This window comes from Drosophila serrata, unplaced genomic scaffold (genome assembly GCF_035046125.1).
Source record: "Drosophila serrata isolate PLE 108 unplaced genomic scaffold, ASM3504612v1 contig_111, whole genome shotgun sequence".
Classification (NCBI taxonomy): domain Eukaryota; kingdom Metazoa; phylum Arthropoda; class Insecta; order Diptera; family Drosophilidae; genus Drosophila; species Drosophila serrata.
In genome coordinates this window covers 23,567-51,118 of record NW_028257009.1, presented here as the reverse complement: position 1 = coordinate 51,118, position 27,552 = coordinate 23,567, and the positions used below count along the sequence as shown (strand labels likewise).

The 27,552-nt window shown below is 36.1% G+C and overlaps 1 protein-coding gene and 1 long non-coding RNA gene across 2 annotated transcripts; one reads left to right on the top strand and one right to left on the bottom strand.

Moving 5' to 3' along the window:
* Window positions 1-1,111: 1,111 nt before the first annotated feature.
* LOC110185352 (mitochondrial import inner membrane translocase subunit Tim17-A) lies at window positions 1,112-26,432 on the top strand. The gene is made up of 3 exons (XM_020954131.2): window positions 1,112-1,315; window positions 16,547-16,724; window positions 26,214-26,432. The coding sequence occupies exons 1-3, from the start codon at window positions 1,172-1,174 to the stop codon at window positions 26,411-26,413; spliced, it is 522 nt and encodes a 173-aa protein (XP_020809790.1). The 5' UTR covers window positions 1,112-1,171; the 3' UTR covers window positions 26,414-26,432.
* On the bottom strand, window positions 12,888-14,781 carry LOC147644731 (uncharacterized). The gene is made up of 2 exons (XR_015273551.1): window positions 13,523-14,781; window positions 12,888-13,445 (listed from the first exon to the last, which is right to left on the bottom strand). It is a non-coding gene; the product is annotated as an uncharacterized LOC147644731 (long non-coding RNA).
* Window positions 26,433-27,552: the final 1,120 nt, after the last annotated feature.

The following is a 27,552-nucleotide window of genomic DNA, read 5'->3' as shown; positions in this document are numbered from 1 at the left end:
CCGTCTGTCATAAAATTGACCCAGTTTCAGTGTTGCCAGGTTAGCTTATTATAAGCTAGTTCTAGCATATTTGAAACTAGAAAAGCTTGAAAAATTTCCATCTAGCTTATAGCTTGAAATATAGCTTATTTTAAAAGTCACCTAGCATATCTTAGCTTTTTATGTATTTTTGAAATCCACGAAATGTTTTGTACGAAAAATATGCTTTATGGCATGAAAATATCGGAGTTTGTTCTTTTTTTGCCGATGGTTATGTGCATTTCATGTGATCGTGAACTTATTTCTAATCGAAAGTGTCATGGGAGATCGATTTGTTGGCTGAAATGTTACCACCAATAATTTTGTTGTGTTGTGAAAATAAGTAAAACGTGTGCTCAAAATGCCGAAAGTTATATACAAACAGATTTTTCGGGATGCCTTGCACCAAAAGAACGAATTCAAGGCGTGGTTACGCAGTGTCAAGAGAAGGAACCAAAGCATATTGTTGCTACTGTAAGTCGACAATATAAGCCAAAATCTTTGAAATCTGGCAGCATGCGGCATCGAAAAAGCACACTTTCAATGCGATCACTTGCTGAATCGCAAAAAATAAATTTTCCGGCTAAGTGTTGCAAGACTCAGGATCAGAAGGCAGCGATTTGTTTGTTCATTGCCGAACACTCGGCAATATTGCCAGTGGACCATTTGTCGCGGTTGTGCACAACTAAATTTAATTTTAATTTTAACATATTCAATAAATTATAGGTCTATTAACAATAAATTGTGAATTAAAATTTAAGTTTAAAGACCTTATCATAAATATAGCCCCCAATGATTGTTGCCATCCATATAAAAAAATAATAATGTTTCGTGTTTTCTCTAATTTGGGTGTAGCTTGTTTTTTTTAGCATTTTTTAAAAATTGTTTAGCTTATTCTAGCTTTTTTTTTTTTTAATCTAGCTTATACGGGCGCTCAACACCTGGCAACACTGCCCAGTTTTATTATTATTTCCTTTGACTTTGCTCTTGATAGTGACGGGATCGAAACATCGAGTAAAAAAAAAACATCGATGATTTAGAGAACTCGGAAAACATCGATGCATTTATTTTTTTTATCGATGTTTCTTCACCTCTACTTAAGCACAGGAAATATAAATTGTATTGCCTTTTATATAATAACATTTTCCCTACTATGGAAGAATACGCTCGGGAACCTTGCCCATATAGAATAGTTGACGACTGTGGGGGTGCTTTTGCTATGGGATGTATTGGAGGTGGCGTATTTCAGGCAATCAAGGGATTTCGTAATGCGCCTTCTGGTGTAAGCAGAAGATTGGTATGTAATAAACACAACAACGATCGGTTTTCTAAGAAAATGCTTTAATTCTATATCTACCAACTTAAAAAAATATATTTGCATATACAAAAATATATGGATTATGTACTATGTTTGTATATGTATATATGTATGCAAATTCAGCGCTTCCTCTTAATTAAAACTTATACCATTGCAGAATATTAGAATTTTAGTCGCAAATTTTCATACTAGTAAAGGAAACATTTCCGGCCCCTTAAAAGTATATACATATCTACATATGTATGTATGTATGTAGATAGATTCTTGATCAGCATCAACAGCCGTGTCGACCTTGCCATGTCCGTCTGTCCGTTTCTACGAAAACTAGTCTCTCAGTGAAGATACATACATACATACATACAGTTTGTCAAGTAATTCTTTGCAAAACGAAAAATCCCTCACAATTTTGTGTTTAAACTGAAAATTTATTAACAAATACAAGAAATTTTAAAAATGTTCTTTTATAATATTATTAGGATAATTTTAATCTATAGATATAAAAAACAAAACTTAAATATTTTAACTTAAAACATAGTAAAAAATAACAAAAACAAAAACATTGCAATTCGTTTGCTGTCAATTAATTCTTTGCAAAATGCTTAGCGGCTAGCGCTTGCATTGGGGGACAAATTATTTAAGTTATCTAACTATAATTACTTCTTATTTTAATTTAAGTTTTTTCACTTGCTAAAAAACAACAAATAAGTGCGCTAAAAATGCGAATAAGTGAGCCGCCGCTTCGGCGCACTGGCTGTGGCCGCCCAAAATCTTAAAAAAAAACTGCATACAGAAATTTGAAGACGCATACAAACGTGCGAGCCCTTGTACACATATACACAGAAACGAGAGCACAGCGCAAAGAAACGCACCCCTGCTCATCGTTCCACGGTCGAAAAGTGAATTCTTGTTGTGCCCGGTTTCGAACTCGAAAAAGCCGAACGCACTCTGGGGTTCTAGACATATCGTTCGGGTGCTCTGGGATTCCAGGCTCAGCCGTTTTGGTGATAGTACTTTTTTGTAGTGTTTGACTTCTCTATGTATTTCTTGCTTAGTGCTTTTAGTCAACAGTTTAGCAGATGGCTCCGTTGCATCAACTTGACTTATTGCATTTTGTAGTGTTTGACTTCTCTATGTATTTCTTGCTTAGTGCTTTTAGTCAACAGTTTAGCAAATGGCTCCGTTGCATCAACTTGACTTATTGCATCTGCAAAAGGAAAATATGGAAAATAAATCGAAATCAATATCTAAAAAAAAAACAACATAATTACCTAAGAGTGCTAAGTAGAACTTCTTATGGTCTCGAAGCCTTTTCTTACACTTCGCACCATCGATGTATGTATCTTAATAGCTGCATGCAGACACGAAGTGGGAGGAGGGAAAGATGGACACAAAATAGAAGACAGAATTGATACGAAAGTAAACTTTTTTTAAATCTTTACATAAAAACTTACCTGATATATAATTTTAATTATTGAAAACTGAACAGTGAAGTGCATGTGAATTAGTAGGGATCGATCTGCGAAAGAAATGTTTTACTCATGGTCAACTGTATGTTGGTCTATCGCGAGTAGGAGCCCCTGAAAATCAATTTATTTTGCTGCCACAAAATAAAACAACATCAAATATTGTTTACAGAGAAGCTCTAACCAAATAAATGTATTTTCTTTTAGGGTTATGACCTCAATAATTGAAATAAAAATACAAATAAATAAAGGATGAATATGTGTCATATTATTATTATTAGTATGAATGTGTTAAAATTGACTAATCTAAATGTAATGTTTAATGCCCGTGCGAAGCCGGGACGGGCCGCTAGTCTTTTTATATAAAGATATCAGTAGACAGCTAAGCTTTCAGTGGACGTGTTTCCCTGTGCTCTACCTTCGTTCAATGTTTTTTCTCCGAACATTTGTTCTGCAAAATCAAAATTTTTGGCAAGTCAGTGTTTCGGCGCTCTATATTTACCCAAAACATCTGGATCATTTTATATAAAGACAGTGACTTTAACCTCCGAAAACAAAATTCGGCTTTATATTATTTTTCTATATGCCTTTCGCTTTTGTTTTCTTGTGTTCTGCGATTACCGCTTACTGCTACATCGGAATCAGCGTTGTTAGTGCAATCGACTTAGATAAAAGCTTTCATATTTTCTTGCTCTGTTTCTGTTTAGATCGGTTTCTACCCCGCGCAATTTTTTTTGTGTGCGTGCTTATTACGAGTTATCAGTAATATAACTCAATAAGTTATGTTTATATGTTGTATTTCGGTTTTTATTTTATGAAAATCGGGCGACTATAACATATAGCTGTCATACAAACAATCGTTAGATATAGATATTACTTTATTGTTTTTTAACATAAATATATTGAAATTATATATATTTTTTATATATATATTCCTAGTGATCGAAGTTAAACCTGCAAGGGTATTTTTTATTTTGTTGTTAAACCAAAGATTTTGCCTATTTTAAATAGGTTTCTTTTCATATTTATTTGAAACTTACCTTATTTTAATTTATTTATTTTCGCAAAACTAAAAATAGGTTTAAACTAAAAACTAATATAGAAATTAAGATCATTAGCTACTTTGGCTATTTACGTATTAAGATCTTTAGATGTGATAGTGAACTTAGAACTGAAATTTGTTTGGGAGGTTGAATTTGGGAAGAAAGGAAAGAATTTTTTTTGAGTTTTCAGTTCTTGATTAACTAGGAGTTGGATTGGGGACTCGCAGGAAAGGGATAAGGTTCTAGACTCACTAATTCGTGCTTAATATCTATCGCAGTGTTATTGCAGAGGAGACTTTAAAGTGCGTTCATGAGTATATTCTGTCTGCCCTAGGCGTATTCGATTAATTATGTTTATGGATTAATAATGCAAATACATATTTGAGTCTCAAAACTATCTGTTTACGCAGTGTGATTCCTCTATCCGATTCGAAATGTCCCGTAGGCTCTCTCCCTCTCTATCAGTTCAAAGACCATTTAATCCGCTCGCCCAAGCTAGATTTAATTTGTATGTTATATTTAGTTCAAAATTACATTTCCACCGATAAAGATCCTACGCACGTCGCGTAATTGCCTGAAACAGTTACAGTGTTATCATTTATCGAGTGTTTTACTACACTATCTAATAAGACTTTCGTTTAAAAAAAAAATCAAAAACCTTTATGTGGTTATAATTATTTTTCGATGTCTGCCTATATAAACTTTGTTCTTAAATCTTAATTTCGTCATAAGTCATTGGAAGATACTGGATGAAAATTTGGATGCAGCATTATTCGAAATAACAAAACCACATTTTTCCTACAAAAAAAAAAAAAGATTTTTTTTGAAAACGACAGGAATGAGTCATGTTAACGTTCGACGCACCTTTTGGCGTTGTTCTACGTCTATTGACAGTGAAAAGGCTTGTTGTTGGGTTAACTTGGAGTTGGATTGGGTTTTCGTGGAAAATAGATATGGTTGTGGGTTGGGAAAGTGCATTGTAGTTTAATAAGATTTTATATTAGATGTCCTACAGAACGGGCAAACACTGTGAAGTGATCTTTTCATTTGTGAGTTGTGTGTATCCTAGGCTCATCCCATTATTATTTATTTATTAATTTTTATTGTTGTCTTGGCGGTGTGTTTTGGGTGAACTGTTTGTAGCATTTTTTGCGTTATCATGGCTGTCACGTCCACTCTCTCATTGCCTTTTATTCTTATGTAGTTTAATTTTAATTAGTTTAATTTAAACAATTTTGAGTTCGTTATAAATTTTATGGAGCATAGTGAATTATGGTATATAGCGTATTCGAGGTTTTTTTTACGTTTTTATACCCTTGCAGGGTATTATAATTTCAGTCAGAAATTTGCAACGCAGTGAAGGAGGCACCTCCGACCATATAAAGTATATATATTCTTGATCAGGATCAACAGCCGAGTCGATCTAGCCATGTCCGTCTGTCCGTCTGTATCCATGTCCATCTATATATGTCGGAACGGGCCGGATCGGATGACTATATCATATAGCTGCCATAGGAATGATCGGAAAATTTGTCCAAAAAAATTATAGCATTTTCAGTTTTCAACAGAATTTAATCAAATTTGATATATAGCCATTTTATTATACTCTACAATTTTTTGTAGAATTTTATGAAAATCGGACTACTATATCATATAGCTCCTATAGGAACGATCGAGAAATTAATACAATTAAAAATTTTAACTTTTTCAGTTTTCAACAGATTTTCATCAAATAATGAGGTATAGCCATTTTATATTAGTCTTAAATTGTGTCAAATTTTATGAAAATCGGACGATTATATCATACAGGTGCCATACAAACGATCGTTAGATGTAGAGGAAAAAAGCATATCTGTGAATGTAACACTCTGTTGATATAATATGTATAGGTGAATGAAATGAAAGCAGGTATTACTTCATTGTTTTTTAACACAAATATATATAATTTATATTGTATGGATTCCTAGTCATAGAAGTTCTATCTGCAAGGGTATATAAACTTCGGCGTGCCGAAGTTAGCTTCCATTCTTGTTTTTTTTTTAAATAGCTATAATTAATTTCTCTAGAGAGGACCGATGAACATTGGGGTGGGAGTCCAGACTTGATTGAGTATGTGTCATTGGCTCTCACTAAGTCATTTAGTCACCTTAAGAATCTTACAGATGACTAGATATAGATATAGTAAAGTAAGTTTTGGGAAGCGAAAGAGCTGATTATAGTCCATATGAGGGTAATTGTAATTGCTGAATTAGGGTCGTATTTTTTGCGTTTAGGTTTATTTCAGGGTTGTATTTTTTATTTGAGTAACTTTTGGTTGGGGTTTACGGGAGAGATAGGGATGATCTTAAAATGTTTATATAGAAAGAAATTTTGTTTTATCAGGGAATGGCGATGTGATTATGTTTACCCAAGAAATTTTTTTCCGGCACATGTAACGTAGCTGACGCTTTGCTAAGAGTGAGAATTCGATTTGCTAAAAATGAGTTTTCAAAGTTATCTTGAGGGTTATTCTTTTAGTTGTGCCTTATTGCTCTTCGGAAGAGAGTTTATTATGGTTAGGGAGTGGTAAGCAATTAGTTTCAGATGGCTGATATTGGGTAACCTTGAATAATACCGTTTTTAAGTTGAAAGCTGTACAAAAGAGATTTGCCGGTTTTTTTACTATTATTTTAACATGAAGGGATCGAGTTGACATCCATTGTTTTGATGGAAATCTTGTCAAAAGCCTAGGCAAAGTCCAGTGAAATTATCCATATATCAACCGAATTGAAAGCTTTGACTGAATGTTTTGATTTAAACAAATCACGATACCCTTTAAGTTAGGAAAAGATGGGGCAATAGGAGTTCGGATTGGTTTGAGGTTTATAGGGTTTTAAGACAAGATTCACATCAATATTCTAAAAAAATATTTTAAATCTATATAATTAAATACTTGGTTAAGAGGGCACTTCTGAATACATCAAGGTTCTGGCAAAATCATCTTTCTGGCATAAGGTGAAGAAGGCAGTCAGAGTTGTCGCTGGCGGATTCAGGACTCTTTCTTGCACATCTCTTTCTGTGAAATAGACACGTTGACCATTCTCCAAATGGACTGCCAAGTTAACTAAAGCTGGATAGCGTTCATCAATGGGGAACGAATAAATTCTCCATGCAGCCTCGTTGCTGCTTATGTATCTTCCAGCCTGGTATTGAGATATTTCATCGACAACTCGTACTGCATTGTTGTCACCATTTTCTGCCTGAACACCAAAAACTGCCATATCGCTGCCTTTATTCACGTACTTGCAGATATATTTAACCGATTTCACGGAATTGCAATATTCTACGTTGATGTGCGCTTTGTATGATTTTGACAATAGTGGTGAGTATGGAACCACCCAACGATTGTCTACCTCAATATCACCAATTCTCATGTTTAACGTTGCCGAAGTCCCTCCATCTTCAGTTGACCGTCTCCCATACAGAGGATATCCATCGTCCCCTGTTACGGTGTTGGCTGTATGCTTTATGATAGATTTGTCCTTTGATTTTAAAAGTTGGCATGAATTGTGTAGTTATAATTTCCGCACCAAATGACGTCATTTGAAAGCAAGAGTTGTATTTCCTAATGTTCGACAGGAAATGCTTCGATTCTGCAGTAGATCCAGCGAATAGAGAGTGCAGAGGCTCTGGTGGTGCTTCAAGTTGAGGCAATTCCACTTTCCCGGAAGCACAACGCAATCCTTTTGGTTCGTTTTTGAATTTGGGAGCCTGACGGTATATGCAGACCTGATGCATTCGTCCAATAACGACATTCGATTCGAGCTGTAATAAATAGTTGGATTATATCTGAATGCAAGACGATTGTATTGCAGGTTTTGATCTTCTGCAAGCTGTAAACGCGCTTCAGCTACCCTTGCCCTGTCGCGTTCATTATTTTGAGAGTGAATCAAATCGATTGCTAGGAGGAAGGCTGTGGCGGGCGCCAGGTTGCTCATTGGGCGGCGGCGGCGGCGCAATGAGGTGCGGCGAAGTGTCGCAGAGGTAGGATCCCGGTCCAGGATTCCGTGCACAAAGAGGGGTAGGAGACGTGGGGAGCGGATATTCGCTGGGGCTTTCGGGGTGAGATGTTAACCTCCGCCCCGAGAAGTTGACGGCAGTTAGTTTCCCGAGGACGACACGGGATTCCGGGAGGAACTTGGGCCGGCCATTTCGTTTCTGTGCGGGCCTCGATTTCCTTCTCGGGATGCACCGAATTGATCGGCTGTAGGCACGGCGGCGACAGTCATCACGGCGGCCGCTGGGCGTCGTCGACATTGTGCTTCGATGCGGCAAGCCATGTCCAGAGCCTCGGTCAGCGAGCGCGGATTGCTGCTGATGATAGGGACCTGGTATCCGGTCTCCCGGATCCCATCGATGAAACGTTGCATTATGATGCTGTTATAAGTCGCGGGCGGTAACTCGCCCAGGACGCATCTGCCTAAACGCTCCAGCTCCATCGCGAAGTCCTCGAAGGACTCTCGTGGTCCTTGCATCCGATTATGAAAGGCGTGATAGCCGGCATGCTTGCCGACTGTGAAATATTCGCGCATGGCGGCGGTTACGGCATCATACGAGCGGAGTGTGGCCTCTGGGAGGGTGGCGTGAAAACGCTGGGCACGCCCTCGAAGGCTTGTATACAGCTTCCGGCACCTCGGCCATGTCGTCTAAAAGGCGCTGAAATTCCGGCCAGGGACGGGTGCCGTCGAAGGTGGGCGGTACTTCTGCGTCCGACACCTCCAAAATTCGCCAATGTGAGGTTAGGTCGCACGCTGTAGGCGGCGCAGAGATTGGTGCTGCACCTGGCCCGGTATCCATCCCTCGATGAAACACCTGCCGCGCCTGTCCGGAGTCCACGTTCGATGCCTCAATTACGCGCGGGGTGCTCGCAGAATGTCGATCGTCCCCGGCTGACGGCATGCTACAACAACGGAGGGCCTGCTGGCTGCCGTTGCTTCCAGAACGGTCACCCAGCATAGTCCTCTCAAAAGTCGCCCACATTTGCTCAAACTTCTGCTCCAGTTTAAGGTGGAGCGACTGATCAAATGCATTTTCATAGGTCAGGGTTTTCGCAAACCCTAGTGACCCCACACCTGGCACCAATGTAAAGAATTTTTTGTCGTGGTTGTTGTTGGGCCACAGGCAGAGTTCATAACGGAAAGCCGAGCGGAACTTTTTATTAGATTCTAAGTAATTAATTTCTCGATCGTTCCTATGGCAGTTATATGATATAGTAGTCGGATTTGTATACAATTCTGAACAAAATTGTAGAATATCATAAAATGGATATATCTTAAATTTGATAAAAATCTGAATTTGAAAAGGTTATAATTTGTAAACATTTTCCGATGGTTCCTATGGCAGCTATATGATACAGTCGTCCGGTCCGGCCCGTATATAGAAGACTAACTTCTAAGTTTTATAAGTTTAAGTTTTAATAATTGGTTTTATTTCCCAATTTAGTTGTGCTGCTAGTGCTAGCTTTTGCATGATTTGCATTCTTCGTTTAGTTTTTGTATGCGCCGACGCAACAGCTAAACGCTTTTTCTATTTATCTATTAATCCGCTGCACTTCTTATCTTAACTGATCTCCCACGCTCTCCTATTCTCTCGCTCTCGCTGTGACTCTTCTTCCTTCTTATCTTCATAGCTCTGTTGTTTTTTCAAGTACAAGTGTACAGTGGTAAGTCTTTAAAATGTCCGTAAATATTGTCTGTTTTGCCAAAGCCTGCTAAAAGGCTATTTTTGCAGGTGACCTTACAATCGTCTGCTGTATTGGTATTGCAGCTCGGACGGTGGACGATGTAAAAAAAAACATCGGGAAATTATGTCTTTCATGCTGCAAACCAAAAACGGGTTTAAGAACATTCTAACGAGTTTTCGTAAGACTCTTGATATGTTCTTGGCGCTGGACACGCAATTTAATAGCCTTAAGCTATTAAATGAGTCTCCTAGGCGCAAAAAACTGCTATTGATGGGCAGCATGTAAACGCACCCTAACTACTTGCAACGGGATCTCAGCAGCAGCCTCCTCTGGCACAGCCCTCGAACGCGGCATTAATTTCAAAAGTGCTGAGATCGAGCGCCATCCTCCATTTTTATTACCTGTTCCTACAAACCTCCATTGTCGGAACTTCCTATTTATTGGAATCACCTTTCCGCTATTCAGATGGTTTTTTAGTAGATTTTTGGATAGAGACCAGTTGGTAGTCCTAGGAGATTTTAATATCCCTGGTGCTATTTGATGCTCAAGTAATTCCACCAATACTCTCCATACACCTACACAACATGACTTTATCGCTGTCTTTTTCGACATTTCGCTGTCTCAAGTCAACCATGTTCGAAATTCCTTACAGCGCTTGCTCGATCTTTGCTTCGTCTATGATCCTGCGAGAGTCAGTTTAGCAAGGGTGGCGCCTCTGACGCAGCCCGAAGATACTTATCATCCTACTTTCGATGTGCCTCTTGATATTGCGTCTAATTTACAGAATATATCTGACCGTCCAGACAAAAAGTCCTCTGTTTTCGCAAGACGGACTTTGAACGGCTGAATAATTTTATATATGAGTTCATGGGAGTTGCTGTCGATATTTTTTACAATGCCATGAACTCATTTTTTACTTAATGTGTATCGGTATACTATGCCAATCTCGAATAAACCGTCCTGGTTTACTAAAAAGTTGAGCCGGTTTAAAAATAAAAAATCTTGGCTGTATGCTAAATTTAAATTCACCGGTTCTCAATCTGCCCTTTCATCTTATTTATCAGCTCGGTCAAACTTTACCGTGCTGAACGCGCAGTGTTATAAAACTATTTAACTCGTTTTAGGGCCCAGTTCTTACGGGACCCAAAACAGTTTTATAATTTCGTTTACACTAAACGTAAACCTAAAACAAATCCTTCCTCACTTTCATTTAAAAGTACTACCGCAAATAATGATCAGCCAATAGCCGATCGATTTTCGCAGTTTTTTCAAACAACTTATTCAAACTCTTCGAATTTACACCAGTCTAATTCCTACGACATACCCAAATCAAACTTAATTTACAAAATCCTGAAATTGTTCACCTTATCCTTAGAAACCTTTCACTTTTCCATTATTTGGAAGGAATCGTTTATTATTCCTCTCCGCAAAAAAGGTTGCAAATTGGATGCCAGCAATTATAGGGGAATCTCCATGTTGTCAGCCCTAAATTATTCGAAAACATTATTATTTGTAGATCAGTTATATCTCCATGTCAACATGGTTTTATTAAGCGAAGATCAACAAAAACAAATCTTTTCGAGCTCTCTTCCTATATTATAAAGGGCTTCCATAATAATTTTCACACAGATGTAATCTATACTGGTTTCAGTAAAGGATTTGACTCTGTTAACCATTCTCTCCTCCGCCAGGAAGCCACTTGGGACCCTTATTGTTTACATTATTTATAAATGACCTGCCCAAAGTCTTGACTAACTCCAGAGTGCTTATGTACGCGGATGACGTCAAGCTTTGCGTGAAATACAATGTCGTCGCTTGCCAGTCGAATTTACAAACAGATCTCAATAGTTTTCAAACTTGGTGTCGTGTAAACTTATTAAACTTAAACGGCTCTAAATGACATGTTCTCGTGCCGTTCATAAGCTTTCTACTTACACGCTGAACTGCTGCTATTTGGAAAAAATTAATTCTGCTGATGATTTGGGCGTCCGTTTGGACCCAAAACTTGACTTTATCGATCATATTTCGTCAATTGAATTTATTAAACGGTGGTCGAAGGAATTCAATTACCCCTATGTCACTAAATCTTTATATACTTCTTTAGTTCGTTCTATCTTAGAATATGGCGCTTGGAGCCCTCATTACGGCGTTCATAGTAAATGCATCGAGTCGGTTCAAAAGAACTTTTTACTTTAAGCTCTACGCGGTTTAAATTGGGATGCAAACCAAAGATTACCTTCCTTCTCAAATAGACTCCTCTTAATAAACTTACCGTCCTTAGCCAATCGTAGGACGATGCCAGGAATAACCTTTATTTATAACCTTATCCATGGTGATGTGCTGACTTGTTAAGTCAGCTCAATTTCCACGCACCATGAAGAAGTACTAGATCTTATATACCACTATTGTATTGTATTATAATGATTTGTACACACTAATCTCTAACGTAGATACCCTTCCCAAATTAAAATCTTTAATACTAACACACTTAGTAAACATGCAAGCAAACAACCTGGCAGTACGCCGGTAGTCAATTTCTTCGTATTCTGTCTTATATTTTCCATCGCGCCTACTAACACCTAACCCACCTAACACCTGCCTGGTGTCATACAGGCCACTTGAGTGTACTGACCGTAGTGCATCAACGTCCAGAAGATTAATTTTTCAAAACCAATTTATTTAAAGTAAATACCTGGAAATTTAAATTTGCTAAACTTTTGCGAACGTCTGACCACTTTAAACTTTACTTTTATTTTGACCAAAGCACGATATGCATTCTATTTTTAGAATGTTTCGTACAATTTCCGGAAAAAAGTGGTTTGCCATACATAATTTTGGACAATTTAGAGACAAATTCTTTATACTTTGACTAAATATTTTTAGATACATTTTTTGAATTTGGCCTATGGGCGCACCCATTCGTCTATTTACAAAAGGTGATTCAGTTTCAACCAGTTCCGCATCTAAATTCCGTTCTGTCTAGCTGTCCGGAGAGGGCAATGTTGAAGTTTTCTCGGGGAATTTTTTTTACTGGCTCATTACACCGGCCTATATAGACAATTATTCCGATCAGCCTCTGACGGTTTCAACAATTCTAAATTGGGCGATTACTGGTGAATATTAAACTGAAAATATTTATAAAGACCGCTGTCCCTAGCACAAAGCATTGGGCAGCCTTTACGCATTCTCTTTTGGAGCAATCATTACAAATATATAAATACAATTTCAAAGCAGGTAATGATCAATGAAAAGTGAGTTGTGGGAAAAACGAATTAAAGTTTAAAACACCCAAAAATCCAGTGTAAAATAAAAATACCAGCAGGTATAAAAATACTCATAGCTTCTGCAATTTTGCTTTAATTGACTTGAAATTTTGTCGCAATATTCTTCAAATATAACACATAAATAAAAATGAAAAAAATGGGGAAGTAATACTTCGTGGTTTTCCTGACATCCAGGTCTTCGTCTAGAAGACTACAGGGTCCATCTTCAGACCGCCTTGCGCAGCTGACGCACGGGCTGTCCAGCTGTCAGCTGTCCAAAAAAGCTCAAGCACCTCAAAGTGAATAAAGATTTTGTTTACCGCACCATAAGTAGTTACAACGATACTGGTAGTTAAAAAAAAAACGCAATGGAGGTGGTCGTCAAGAGACTGCAACGTCACGTGAGATGGTTGAGCAAAATCCCCGCCGAAGTGCCAATCAAATGGCAAAAAAACTGAAAATATCCGACCATAGTATCCACCGCTAACTGAAAAATTATCTCAAGGTCAATCAAAACGGCGCGTGATCTCACACCAAAGCAGCAACAAGTTAGTCTTCAGAGAGCCAAGGACTTGCGTCGTTTGGACGAATGCGGTTAATTTCCAAACATTGCGTTTTCTGAAAAGGAAATTTTTCAGATTGAGCTATTTGTAAACTCTCAAAACGATAAAGTTTACTTGACCAAACGTTCTTACGAGAATTCGATTCGTCGATTGGCCACCAGAAGGCAGCACCCTCAACAGATAATGGTTTGGGCCACTGTAACCGCAGATGAACGCTCTCCAATCATTGTCATCTAGCCTGGCGTCAAGGTCAATGCGAAATATTAACAGGAAAGTCTTCTAGAGGTTGTTTAAAGCCGTGGGCAAACAATCATTTGAGTTGCAGGCCGTGTGCGTTCCAAAAGGACTCGGCACCATCTTACGAAGCTCGAGTGACCCAAGAATGGCTAAAAAAACAACGTTCCAAAATTTATCACATCCGCTCAATGGCTCTCGAATTGACCAGACGCAAATCCAATGGAATCCCTTTTGGGCCATTTTGGAGAGCAAGGCCCGTACTAAAAAGTACACCAGTCTCGAGGCCCTGAAAAAGTTATTGTCCGCGAATGGCCCAAAATACCTGCAAGTCATCCTTTGGTCTTGGTCTTTTCAATAAGTTACACTTCAAGTGCCGGATCCTGTAGCAAAGAAGACAAAAAATGAAGTATACAGTATAAAAAAGGACAAGTATATTTAGATAATATTAAAAAGTAAATAACGCATTTTGTTTTTTGTGGGTAGTTAATACGGTCGAAATTAGCATAAGTAGATTATTGAGATTTCTTGACCACTAGTACATCAAAAAGAAATTCATTTTGATAGAATGATAACATATTATTTTAAACTAGCTGTACCCTGCCACGTTTCTCTGTGGCATATTATGGTTAAGAGGGCACTTCTGAATACATCAAGGTTCTGGCAAAATCATCTTTCTGGCATAAGGTGAAGAAGGCAGTCAGAGTTGTCGCTGGCGGATTCAGGACTCTTTCTTGCACATTTCTTTCTGTGAAATAGACACGTTGACCATTCTCCAAATGGACTGCCAAGTGAACTAAATCTGAATAGCGTTCATGAATTGGGAACGAAAAAATTCTCCATGCAGCCTCGTTGCTGCTTATGTATCTTCCAGCCTGGTATTGAGATATTTCATCGACAACTCGTACTGCATTGCTGTCCCCATTTTCTGCCTGAACACCAAAAACTGCCATATCGCTGCCTTTATTCACGTACTTGCAGATATATTTAATCGATTTCACGGAATTGCAATATTCTACGTTGATGTGCGCTTTGTATGATTTTGACAATAGTGGTGAGTATGGAACCACCCAACGATTGTCTACCTCAATATCACCAATTCTCATGTTTAAATTTGCCGAAGTCCCTCCATCTTTAGTTGACCGTCTCCCATACAGAGGATATCCATCGTCCCCTGTTACGGTGTTGGGTGTAAATGCTCGAGGGTATCGCTTGAAACACTTCCCGTCTACCATGCCTGGTGAACATGGGTTGAGGGTACCACATGGGCCATGGATCATGTTCTTGATGACAACTTCATGCAAATCCGTATCAACCTCGGCCCGTGGAATCTCAGCGCATATAACATAGTCGATTTCATCTGGAGTAATTTTGATAAAAATCATACAGCCAAATCAGTATGTGCGCATGCGGCAATCCTCTCTTCTGCCATTCTACTGAATACATCCAGCACCGCACAGATCCAAAAACTCCATGTTTCACAATGAAATCCTTCAGTGACTTGAGCTTTTGTCTGAAAACACGGGCTGTGATGTCATGCCTATCCCTATACGATTGTCCAGGAAATAACAGCTGTACTATCTCGTACCAAACTGGATTGCATGTGAAGGTGATAAATAAGTCTGGACGGCCGTGGCAACGAACATATGCCATGGCATCTTGAGCATATTCCTGCATGTGGCGTGGACTACCTATGTATGAGGATGGCAAAATCGTGAGCTTTCCAACGTTGGTTGTATTACGGTCATTCATCACAGCATCCCGCAAATGTATATATTCATCCGACCGAAGTTTCGTCTGATTCAATCGGAGGAACAGCAAACGTTCTGTTTCAATTTTTGCATACATATCGACAATGTACTGATGAAACAACTGACGACATTTCAATATAACCTGTATGAGTATAAATTCATCGCGCAGCCGCGTCTCTCGGATGGAGGCCCGTTCTTCGTCAGTCATATTCGTAATCTTACGTCTTTTTGCTTCTGTATTGCGAATACGACGACCCAATCTCGACTTCTTTGGTGGCATGACTTCGTTTCTTACTGAACCTGTCCAAAAAAATAAAATTTGTATCTCCAATTTCTTCTTTCAATATGTTTTGAATGTTTGACAGGAAATTATTCAGCTGGCTGCCTGTAGAGGGCGCAGCAGTAGGGGCACGGGGAAACGCGAAAAAAAGTGATATATTCGCAAATGCAGATAAGCTATCAACATCAAAAGTAGACAATAACCGAGCTGGAACCTCAACGCATGTTTTCTAAAAATTTGGGCTTAAACGGCTCAGAACTTTTCAAGTTTCTTCTTTCAAAATGTTTTGAATGTTTGACAGGAAATGCTTTGATTCAGCTGGCTGCCTGTAGAGGGCGCAGCAGTAGGGGCACGGGGAAACGCTAAAAAAATTGATATATTCGCAACCGCAGATAAGCTATCAACATCAAAAGTAGACAATAACCGAGCTGGAACCTCAACGCATGTTGTGTAAAAATTTGGGCTTAAACGGTTCAGAACTTTTCAAGTCTATGAAGGATGTAGACACGAACAGAGCATTTTTATATATATAGATTGTTTTATTTAACACGCTATTTGCACATAATCGCACACATTGGTTTATAGCTTTCTAATTTGTATAATCTTGTGCAATGTTTCTATAAAACTCAATATATTTAGTTTTAATGAAATACATATTTTTTAGCAATTCATATATTGAATATAAATTTATTAAAACGTTTCGTTTATCTTACATTTTTTCTTAGATTGGTCGCACACATTGGTTTATAGCTTTCTAATTTGTATAATCTTGTGCAATGTTTCTATAAAACTCAATATATTTAGTTTTAATGAAATACATATTTTTTAAGCAATTCATATATTGAATATAAATTTATTAAAACGTTTCGTTTATCTTACATTTTTTCTTAGATTGGCAGTATGACCGCTATTAAAACCCGTTCTCCCGTTATAGCAGGGAATTTTGCTATTTGGGGAGGTATGTTCAGTACAATTGATTGTACACTTGTCCACTTTCGGAAAAAAGAAGATCCATGGAACTCAATAATAAGTGGAGCTGCAACTGGAGGAATATTAGCTGCGAGAAATGGTAAGACCTGATATTTATCTATAGATAATATATTGATAGTTGAAAATAAATTGCCAATTGTCATCGATGTTTACAACCGATTAAAACCTATTTAGAGGTTTGGTTTTCTTGCCGTATTCCCATCATTAATATTGGTCATACCATTTTGCCTAGGGTTGTCTACATAAAGTCCCATAAGGCGTTTTGAATTTTTTGTTTCTTCTATTTCCTTGTTATAGCACTTTTTTAGCTCGATTTTGATAATTTTAATACGACTTCAAAAAAGCGTATCCACGCATAAAAGGGACTACTCCATATTGATCAGTTTTTTTGTTTCAAGTCAAACGTTTTGGGATAGTAATCATTTATTTGAAGGATTTGTGTTAAGTTTGCTCCACACATTGGACACAACTGAAAAGATGTCGTTCCCTGATACTTGATTTTTGATTTTTAATCTTTTTCTTGTTTTTTTTTCTTTACGTTTAGAATAATAGATGCAGTTTCCTTAATATATAAAGTTTTTAGAGGATGGCAAAATCTTGAAATCTGAAAAGAAGTAACCACAATGATCCTCTTAATAATATTCGAATAGCGATATGGTTAAATAAGACAATAAAAAGACAGGCCCTTTTCAGGAGATATGGAACTAGACAGAATTTTAGGGATTATGGAATATGTTTTTTAATTGACCCACAGATTCTACCGTAAAAAGTTTTTAGGACAAATTGCATGCCATTTTCATTTGATTTTTCGCTGAAATGGGGGCAGCGTGAAGTTAAAAAGAAGTTGAATTATTGTTATCTCCCACAGAATCAGATACTAATTTTCCTCTAAGCCTTAAGCCATAATTCTTCATAATTCTATTTTATTTGGTGACTCATTTTAGACACAAACACTTATACTTATATTTTCGGCTAGCCAATAGCGTGTTTTCTTTTTTGCCTATGTTACGGAACTATTGACTATTGGCTAATGTTTTATAATATAACAAATAAAACGTTTAATTTTTGTTAATATTCGAAAGTATGTATTTTCGTAAGCCATATAGCACCTATTGATGTTCTTAGCTTCAAATAGTGCAGCTTGTAAAAGCTCGAATGTCGCTACGTAAATGTAAATTTGTAGCAAAAAGTCGCAAAAAGGATTAGTTATGCGAAAATAACTTTGCGTTTAAAATAACAACAGGTATACTAAGATACATTTATACATACCTTTATTACGACTCTCCATTATCAGAAATAAAATAATCTTTTGTGGCTTCACAAAAGTATATCAAATAGCTAACTTTGTTGGTTTATCAACACCATAGTGTTGTTAGTAACAATTTTTGGGAGGCGTTATTTTTATACCCTTGCAAGGAATAATAATTTCAGTCAGAAGTTTGCAATGCAGTGAAGAAGAAACCTCCGACCATTTAAAGTATATATATTCTTGATCATCATCAACAGCCGAGTCGATCTAGCCATGTCCGTCTCTCCTTCTGTCCGTTTCTACTCATACTAGTCTCTCAGTTTTGAAGCTATCTGAATGAAATTTTGTAGTTAGTCTTCTATATACTCTCACTCGTATATATGTCGGAACGGGCCGGATCGGACTACTATATTATATAGCTGCCATAGGACCGATCGGAAAATTTTTACCAAAAAAATTATAACATTTTTAGTCAACAGATTTTAATTTAATTTGGGATATTGCCATTTTACTTATTCTACGCAAACTAGTGTCTCAATTTTGAAGCTATCTGAATGAAATTTTGTAGTTAGTCTTCTATATACTCTCACTCGTATATATGTCGGAACGGGCCGGATCGGACTTCTATATCAAATAGCTGCCATACGAACGATCTAAAATTTTGTGTAAAATGTCAAAATCGGACAACTATATCATATAGTTGCCACAGGAACGATCGAGAAATTAATACAATTAAATATTATAACTTTTTCGGTTGTAACAAATTTTTATCAAATTTGAGATATAGCCATTTATCTTATTTTTATTTATTTTTTTTTTTTTTAATTTTATGGAAATCTGACGTCTGTATCATATAGCTGCCATAGGAACGATCGAGAAATTAATACAATTATATATTATAACTTTTTTAGTTTTTAACAGATTTTCATCAAAGTATTTAATTAATACATTTAAAAATTAAAACTTTTTTAGTTTTTACCTGATTTTCATCAAATTTGAGATATAGCTATTCTGTCTTTATCTAATTTTTTTTTAAATGTTATGGAAATCTGACGACTGTATCATACAGCTGCCATAGGAGGGTCGATAAATTAATACAATTAAAGTTTATAACTTTTGCAGTTTTCAGCAGATTTAATTTCATCAAATTTAAGATGTAGCCATTTCATATTATTCTACAGTTTTGTGTTAAATTTTATAAAAATCAGACTACTATATCATATAGCTACCATAGGAACGTTCGAGAAATTAATACCATTAAAAATTATAACTTTCTCAGTTTTCAACAGATTTTTGTCAAACTCAAGCTATATCCATTTCATATTATTTTACAATTTTGTGTGAAGTTTTATGAAAATCTGACCACTATATCATATATATATATATCATATATATCATATTCATATCATGAAAATTAATACAATTAAAATTATAACTTTTGCAGTTTTCAGCAGATTTTCATCAAATTTGAGATATAACCATTTTATAGTATTCTACGATTTGGTGTAAATTTTATGAAATCAGACTACTATATCATATAGCTCCCATTGGGACGATCGAGAAATTAATGCAATTAAAAATTATAACTTTTTTAATTGTAAACAGAATTTAATCAAATTTGAGATATAGCCATTTTATATTAGTCTTATGTTTTCTGTTAAAATTTATGACAATTAATCATATACATAGGTGCCATACAAAATGGCAAAATGCCATGGAGGAAAAATGCAAATCTGTGACTGTAAAACTGCAAATATAATATGTATAGGTGAATGAAATGAAAGCAGGTATTACTTCATTTTTTTTTAACCTAAATATATATAATTTATATTGTATTGATTTCTAGTCATCGAAGTTCTATCTGCAATGGAATATAAACTTCGGCGTGCTTGTTTTAATTAAGGTAAATATATTTAAGAAATATTAGTTTATAAAAAAAGTTATGCGAAAAAAAATTGTATTAATCCTGGTACCGATAGCTTACGGCAGAAGGAAGCATATCTAACTTCCTTATGTGTATATATTCTTGATCAGAGCGTCCTGCTGAGTCAAGTTAACTATGTCCGTTTAACCGACCGTCCAAGTAATATTTTTGATTTCTTCCAAATAGTTACTCCAGCTAAAATAACTTTTGATCGAACTTTTGCTGGCTGTCCAGTATCATACTCTCATACAAGGTGCGTTCCAAAGTAAACAGGACTTTTTGAATCTAGCGTCATCTAGTGGCGCCATCTATATGTCAACTGGTGCGTTAGAATCTGCTATCCTTTATCGACTTCCAGTAAAAATTTCATGACATTTCATCTATTGGAAGTGAGGTTATTGCGTTTTAAGTGTCAGTATGTTTTTGTCATCGGTACGAAAATGAGCTTCGAACAAAGAGCCAACATTAAATTTTGTTTTAAAATTGGTAAAACTTTTACCGCAACGTTTCAATTGATGAAACAAGTTTATGGCGATGATTGCCTATCCAGTAGCAGAGTGCACGAGTGGTTTCAAGGTTTTCAAAGTGGTCGTGAGGACATAAATGACGATGAGCCAAAACCCAAAGAATCGCGCCTGGAGAAGTCAAAAGTGAAGACAATGCTGATTTGTTTTTATGATTCCAAGGGTATTGTCCACAAAGAATTTGTTCCACCCGGCCAAAACGTTAATGCGGTATTCTACCTTGGAGTTTTGAAGCGTTTGGTGCGCCGTATTCGACGTGTTCGGCCCGAATATCGCGAAGATGGAAGTTGGCGTTTGTTGCACGATAATGCGCTGCCTCATCGATCGACTCTTGTGTTTGACTATTTGACCAAAAATCACATTTTAACCATCAACCACTCCCCGTATTCACCTGATATGGCACTGTGCGACTTCTACCTTAATGGAAAAATGCATTTGCGATGAAAGGAAAGAGTTATGCAGACGTAAAGGCCATTTAAAAGGCTTGCACCGGCATACTGGCGGCCATACCGGGCAACGAGCTAAAACACTCGTTCGACATGCTTTTGGACCGTGCAAAAAGCTGTATTAAAGCAGAAGGAGACTATTTTGAATAAAATAAATTGATTTTGCCGAAAAAACTATTTGTTCTATTTTTTTGTTAAAAGTCCTGTTTACTTTGGAACGCACCTTGTAGAATAGTCAAAAATTGTTTGTCGAACTGAACAAATTGTCTAATTTTTTATACCATACTTTATCACGCTTTGGCTACAGAAGTCTGGCCGGCTAACTTAGTTATGATTCGCAATATTACACAGTCTATCGGCGGAGGCCTCAGCTCACATTTACACCAAAACAGAATACATCAAGTTTTTTTAAACCTGCAAGTCATTCGAACAGCTGTTTGCTTGCTCGAGAACACAAAAACAAAATACATGTTTTTATTTTTTTGGGGAGACAATAAAAACAAATTTGCAAGTCAATTGTGCTGGTGGGACGCTAATTGTTGGTGTTAAAATTTGTTGTCTGACCCAGTCAGTTATTTTTCGTGCCCATATTTGCTTTATACACTGTGCGTCACCATATACCGCCCCTGTTACCTTTTTGAATTCTTTTAACTCTTGTTCTATTGCACTTAAATTTGTATTTTCATACCCTTGCAGGGTATTATAGTTTTATTTAGAAGTTTGATCAGCATCAACAGCCGAGTAGATCTATCCATGTCCGTCTGTCCGTTTCTACGCAAACTAGTCTCTTAGTTTTAAAGCTATCTGAATGAATCATAGTTAGTAAGTGTTCTATTTACTCTCACTTGTAAAAAGGAACTTGTCATAGGAACGAACGGAAAATTATTAGAAAAAAAATTATATAGTTATAATTATAATTTTCAGGTATCCACCGGATTTTTATAAAATTTGAGATATAGCTTTTTATATTATTCTAGAATTTCGTTTCTAATTTTATTAAAATCGGAGGAATATATTAGATATAGAGGTAAATGCAACACTGTGAGTTTAAAACTGCAACTGAAAAACTTATTAAATAATTGTTTAAAATAAGTTTATATATTTTGCTTGTATATAAAAAGACATTTTGTTGTTTCTTCATACATACATCTGAATATAATATACACATAAACATATGCAATAATTTAAAAATTGTATATATATCGAAATGCGTATACATTTGCAATTGGCTATCGGAAATGACATGTTTTTTAAATTTTTCTTGAACCAGGAAAAGTTGCCGGGGTTATTGTAGTGTAAAATACATTAGTGATATTTTCATAAATTTTCGATGGATGGATCGATCCTTGGGGAATCCTGGAGGATTTTGTAATGTATCTTAAGGAGATTCCTCTGAGATTCATGCAGGAATTCTTTTGATTCCTTGGTGATTCGCCCTGGAATTCCCTTAAAATTAGTGTCAAAATTCCGCACCGAATTGCCCCCTTAATAACTACTCTTCAGTACAAAAATTCTTTTCCTGTCCGATTCCTGGTGTGTTCGAAAAACAAAAACAAATCTCATGGGTTTCGGTAAAAGAACTCCGAAACAAAGAAGGCAATGAAAATTTCAAAGCGATTCGGACAGAAAAGTAATTTTGGTACTGAAGGAATATGACAGATTTGGTATTGCCAACTCCCAAGTTATTTTTTATTCCAGACTTCAATAGTATTTATGCCACTTTAAAGCACTTTTATTGACATGAATCAGTTAAATTACACGTTCTCTTTCAAATTTAAACAGTCCGAACTGATGAGCAGTTATATATATAAGCTTCAAATGGCATATGTTCTGTCTCTTTTATCTAAAACTAATGTTATCATTAATCTTAGAATTTAAGAGATCTTAACATGTTTTATCGTAAATATATATATTCAATGTAAGCGTTTAGATTAGTTGAGATTCCGTCCATGGCAATGCAAATATTTCATTCCAATCCTAATTGCATACGTCGTAGTTCATCATATCAATATTTCTAAAGTCTCTAAGCTAAGTTAAGTTTAAGTTTTTTTTTCAGTCTTCAGTTATTTTTTTTAAGGTTTTATCAAAACCAAGTTTCTGAGACTCATATAAAATCAAAATTCGAATTAATTAATAAATACCTGAACTCTTCACTTATGTAACACCCAAAGTATATGTGACATTGTTAGACCATTCTTCTTTTTTGTTTATCTAGTCAAATTGGACATAACCGATAAACGAATTATTAACAATAAAAACAAAAAAATGTATCTTTATTATTTCTTTATCTATCATATAAACTCTTAAAACAACAATGATTACAAATAATATGGGACAGCCAAATAAAAGTATTTATTGGGGGAAGCTATTATTCGCAGCATAGGTAAATTTGGCAACCGAAATGCTAGAACCAGAGAGGGACAGAGGTAGTGGAGCAATAGTAAGCGTTAAAATCTGATCGGAATGCTGAATGATATGAACTTTTTTTTCCACTGCACTTGAAGTGCACAATCCCACGTCGCGTAAAAATAGCTAAGCCGCGGTACACCAAAATCGTGCGAAGAAATTACACCTTTTCTCTATTGGACTCCAGTTTAATTGGAAAAGGTGCATTTTCAAAAATAGCTTGTTAAGTAGGGCACAAATTTTTCTTTCTTTACCGCCACGATGTGCGTGAAGTGTACTTTACCCATATCGAAATCAGGGGGGGGGGGGGGTATATGCAAGTATACATTGATCGTAGATCGACTACTAAACTACCTTCGTTGAACTATCCATAACTTCGTTTATTTTACTATAATCGATATAACTTGGCCACATTATTCTTATGAATTTATATATCGGGTATTTAACATAACAAAAAAAAAAAAAAAAAAAGAATTACGAAAAAAACAACTCCAGACAAATTTTAGTTTATAAACAGGTTTCGGTACCAGCCTTTTCTACATAGAATACAATACATAGAAATCACTCTCAGTCGAAGACTTGTGTCACACTTAGACACCCCACAAAAACTTGTATGCAAGCATACGAACACACTAAAGAAAGAAGTACGCAACAAACAGAAGTAATCTCATCTCTCATTGACACCACACATTAACATCAACGTTCAATTCACCTTTTTCATAAGAATTACACCACTATAAAAAAAATACCTTTAAATTGCTTCTTCCCCTTGAATTAATTTATCTCTGTCTTGCCTTAAATGGAATACACATATTTTGCTCTCATAGCATAATGATCCTATATCCTATCCATTTTGACCTATTTAACGAACACATACACATACCTTGTCAAAAGACACATCGAAAAATATCAGACAAATTTATGCCAATATTCCATTTGTCCAAAACAAATGTAGATGTTAAAACATATATATCCAGAATCTTTATAGTATAACTTCAGAATTCATTATCAGATTTTCCTAAAATTTTTATATAACGAAAACACTAGTCTAGTATAAGACGATCTGTCAGTGCCAGAGCGCTGCCGGTATACCTTAGAGTACTTTGTTTATCTTCTATTGCGTTTTTCTCAAAACTACTTTTTTTTTTAGAACTGTGTACTGTGTGTGTTCTCTACAACATTCTCTCTTGCATGACGTAGCATTTTTTCGATATAATTTTTTTTTTAAGGTTATACATTTTTAAAACAAAAATTTCGTATAAAAAATTGTTTTTTTTTGTAAAATGCTCTCATTTGCTAAAAAAAAAAATTTTTTTTAACGGCTACGTCATGCTATAGCTATACTTTCATAGTTTATAACAAAATTTTTTTTGGGTTTTAGATAAAAAATGTGTGCAGCATGTACACTATACGACCATTCGTTGAAAAAAGTGCCTTATTTGACTGGCTATGTCTCCGCAAACATGTAATTTGATATACAAATAAATAAATTGTTGTATTTTTAATAACATTGACAAAATTAATTTTTTAAAAACCATCAAATTTTCATGACATTTTTTAAAAATCTAAAATTTTTTTTTAATCAATCTTGATGCCGATATTCTTACGGTCATTTTAAGACATCGGGCTTAAAAATATCTCGTTCTTGTGGATTCTACAGCCATTAGAATTGAGCGCTGCCGGTATACCGTAGAGTACTTTCTTTATCTTCTTTTGCGTTTTTCTCAAAACAACGTTTTTTTAAAACGGTGTACATGATTTCTCAAAAACCGCCGGACCGATTCTCTTCAAATTTTTTACACAGCTTCTCTATAATGCCCTCTATGGCATGACGTAGGATTTTTTCGATATGTTTTTTTGTTTTAAAGTTATAAATTATTAAATCAAAAATTTTGTTAAAAAAAAATTTTTTTTTTTTCAAAGTGCTCCCATTTGCTCAAAAAAAATTATTTCCAAAAACGGCTACGTCATGCTATAGCCATACAGCTTATATAAAATTGTTGTTTTTGAATTTCGGATAACAAATGTGGTGTGCAGAATGTACACAATCCGACCATTCCCTAAAAAAAATCGTTTTTTGACTGGCTATATCTCCGAGGTTCGTAAATATTTTTTTTCTTTCAATAAGTATTTTGTAGTTTAACATATGTACTTTGATGTACTAATAAATAAAAAGTTGTATTCCCAATAACTTAGTCAAAATGAATTTTTGAAAAACCCTCCAATTTTCATGCGTTCAGGGTGGTCTACCCCCTTAACTTTAGTCACGAAAGGTTTACATTATTGTGTTGCGAAATGCGATATTAGCGGTGGTGGCGGTCTGTTTCGGATTGGCTTTAGTGACTCGTTTCTCACAGCAATTCCAGCATTAGGTGTGGATGGGTCTCTGATCGTAATTGTCACTATCGGGATGCTCGGTAAAGGGGCTAAGTTTTTGTATGTCTACCTGCGAGGGAAGTTCTGGGAAGTCATCCGTTTGGTTAGAAGCTTGGAACTCTTGTATATTGCTCTATTTGTGGGACCATATTATTTTCGGTGCAGTCTGACCCTTTGAGTGCGATCTTTGCATCTCGTGCGCATTTAATTAAAATATTTTTCGTATTAATTTTGTTATGTCTCTTATTTTTCATATTACTTCTCCTATGCGTCTATGTTAAAAAAAATTTTTAAACTAAAAATTTCACTGTTATACCTTAGGGTTTTAGAAATTTTGTGAGGCCGGAAATGGGTGGTACCATTCAGTATTGTTACGAAATTTGATAGCTCCAACTATTAATCTCTGAAAAGGACAGACGGACATAAGTGAAACAATTAAGTTTCTGAAAAGTATGACAAAACAGTTTTTTTATGCAAACATGCTTATATTGTAGATTCTTTATTAAACCAAAATCACAATTGTATCCAAATCTTTTATTATCCATTATCACTCAGCGAACATTCTTCGTATTGACTGTAACTGTAATGACATTAAAAAAGATTTGTGCCGTAGTTAATTTCTACAAACTTTTTTTCTTTATAGGTGTTCCAGCAATGGCAGGCAGCGCCATTATAGGTGGTGTTCTATTGGCTCTAATTGAAGGAGTTGGAATATTATTTACGAGAATTTCTGCAGATCAATTCAAAAATCCCGTGCCACCAACCGAAGACCCTTCTGTTCTTGGCGATCCATCAAATAATTTTGCTTTTTCGACAAACGCTAATCAAAAACAGTATCAATAAAATTGTTTTAATATTTTTATACTTATGTTTTAGATGACGTGCCTTAGTGGCACGAGAGATTGTAAGTATGGGAATAATGCATTTTAGAGCCCTGAATGAATATATTTTAGCAGAATAGACCCTATTTGCAGGATAGGCAACAATGTAAACTGCGCAGGTAGTGCAATAGGTTTTCATGTGTCCATATTCTCTGCGATGCTTACATTGAACGGGTAAAAACATAAAATCTTTTAGAATTATAAATAATAAATGAAACAAAAAGTCAAACTAGATAATTCTAAAGCTTCTATTTTGCAAGCGAAATAAGGTTAGGCTCTCATGAGGGCCACGCATAGCTCAATATGCGTGGCCTTCGCTGTCCGGATGTTTTTAATATGGACCTGGAGATTTTCGCGATTATGAAGTTCTTGAAAATCAAGGCATTTTTGAAGAGGGCAAGTAGTTGAACTGTTGTCCTCTTGGAGGCATCTACTAGTTATCCCAGTACTGTGACGCCTGAGTTAGGGCTGCGCACTTACAGATAATATGCTCCAAGGTTTCGGTTGCTTCGGATTCATCACATTCATTCTTGCAGTTGCCGACGTCGGTGATGCCTAGCTTGACTGCATGTGTCGCAACCATGCAGAGTCCTGTCAGTCATTTCGTGGTAGACGCATTACAAACATAGTGACTCAGTTTATCAGTTTTTGCAGGCTGATTATTTTGCTTTTTGCTCGTATGTGTGCTTGTCTCTCCAACTCTCTTTGACGTGTCCTCAGGGAGACGGGAATGTTTTCAATTCCTTAATAAGCAGAGCAGTCCCGTAGCCACTGAGATCTCTCCATAGGCTTGTTGTATTTCGTCTATTCCATGGCTTGCTACCACACCAAGACTCCATATAGCATTGTCGGAGGCACTACCGATATGTAGACCCAGAGCGGGCGAGACTCCATTAGCATCTTCTTGGATGCGTATAGCTATATGGTGGCCTTTTTTACTCTTCCTAGTACATTGGGTTTCCATGCCAGCCATGCCGGTACTGTGACGATTATTTGACTTGCGTTTTCGGGGTCAGCGTGGTCAAATAGATTTTTGGGGAATCAATAGCAGTACCTTGTATCTTTTGGAGAAGAGAATAAGGTTTGTCTTCTCCGTTTTGA

Coding starts and splice junctions, on each gene's coding strand:
- LOC110185352 (XM_020954131.2), top strand. CDS start 1,172: ATGGAAGAATACGCTCGGGAACCTTGCCCATATAGAATAGTTGACGAC. Junction 1,316..16,546: donor CTGGTGTAAGCAGAAGATTG/GTATGTAATAAA, acceptor ATTTTTTCTTAG/ATTGGCAGTATGACCGCTAT. Junction 16,725..26,213: donor AATATTAGCTGCGAGAAATG/GTAAGACCTGAT, acceptor TTTTCTTTATAG/GTGTTCCAGCAATGGCAGGC.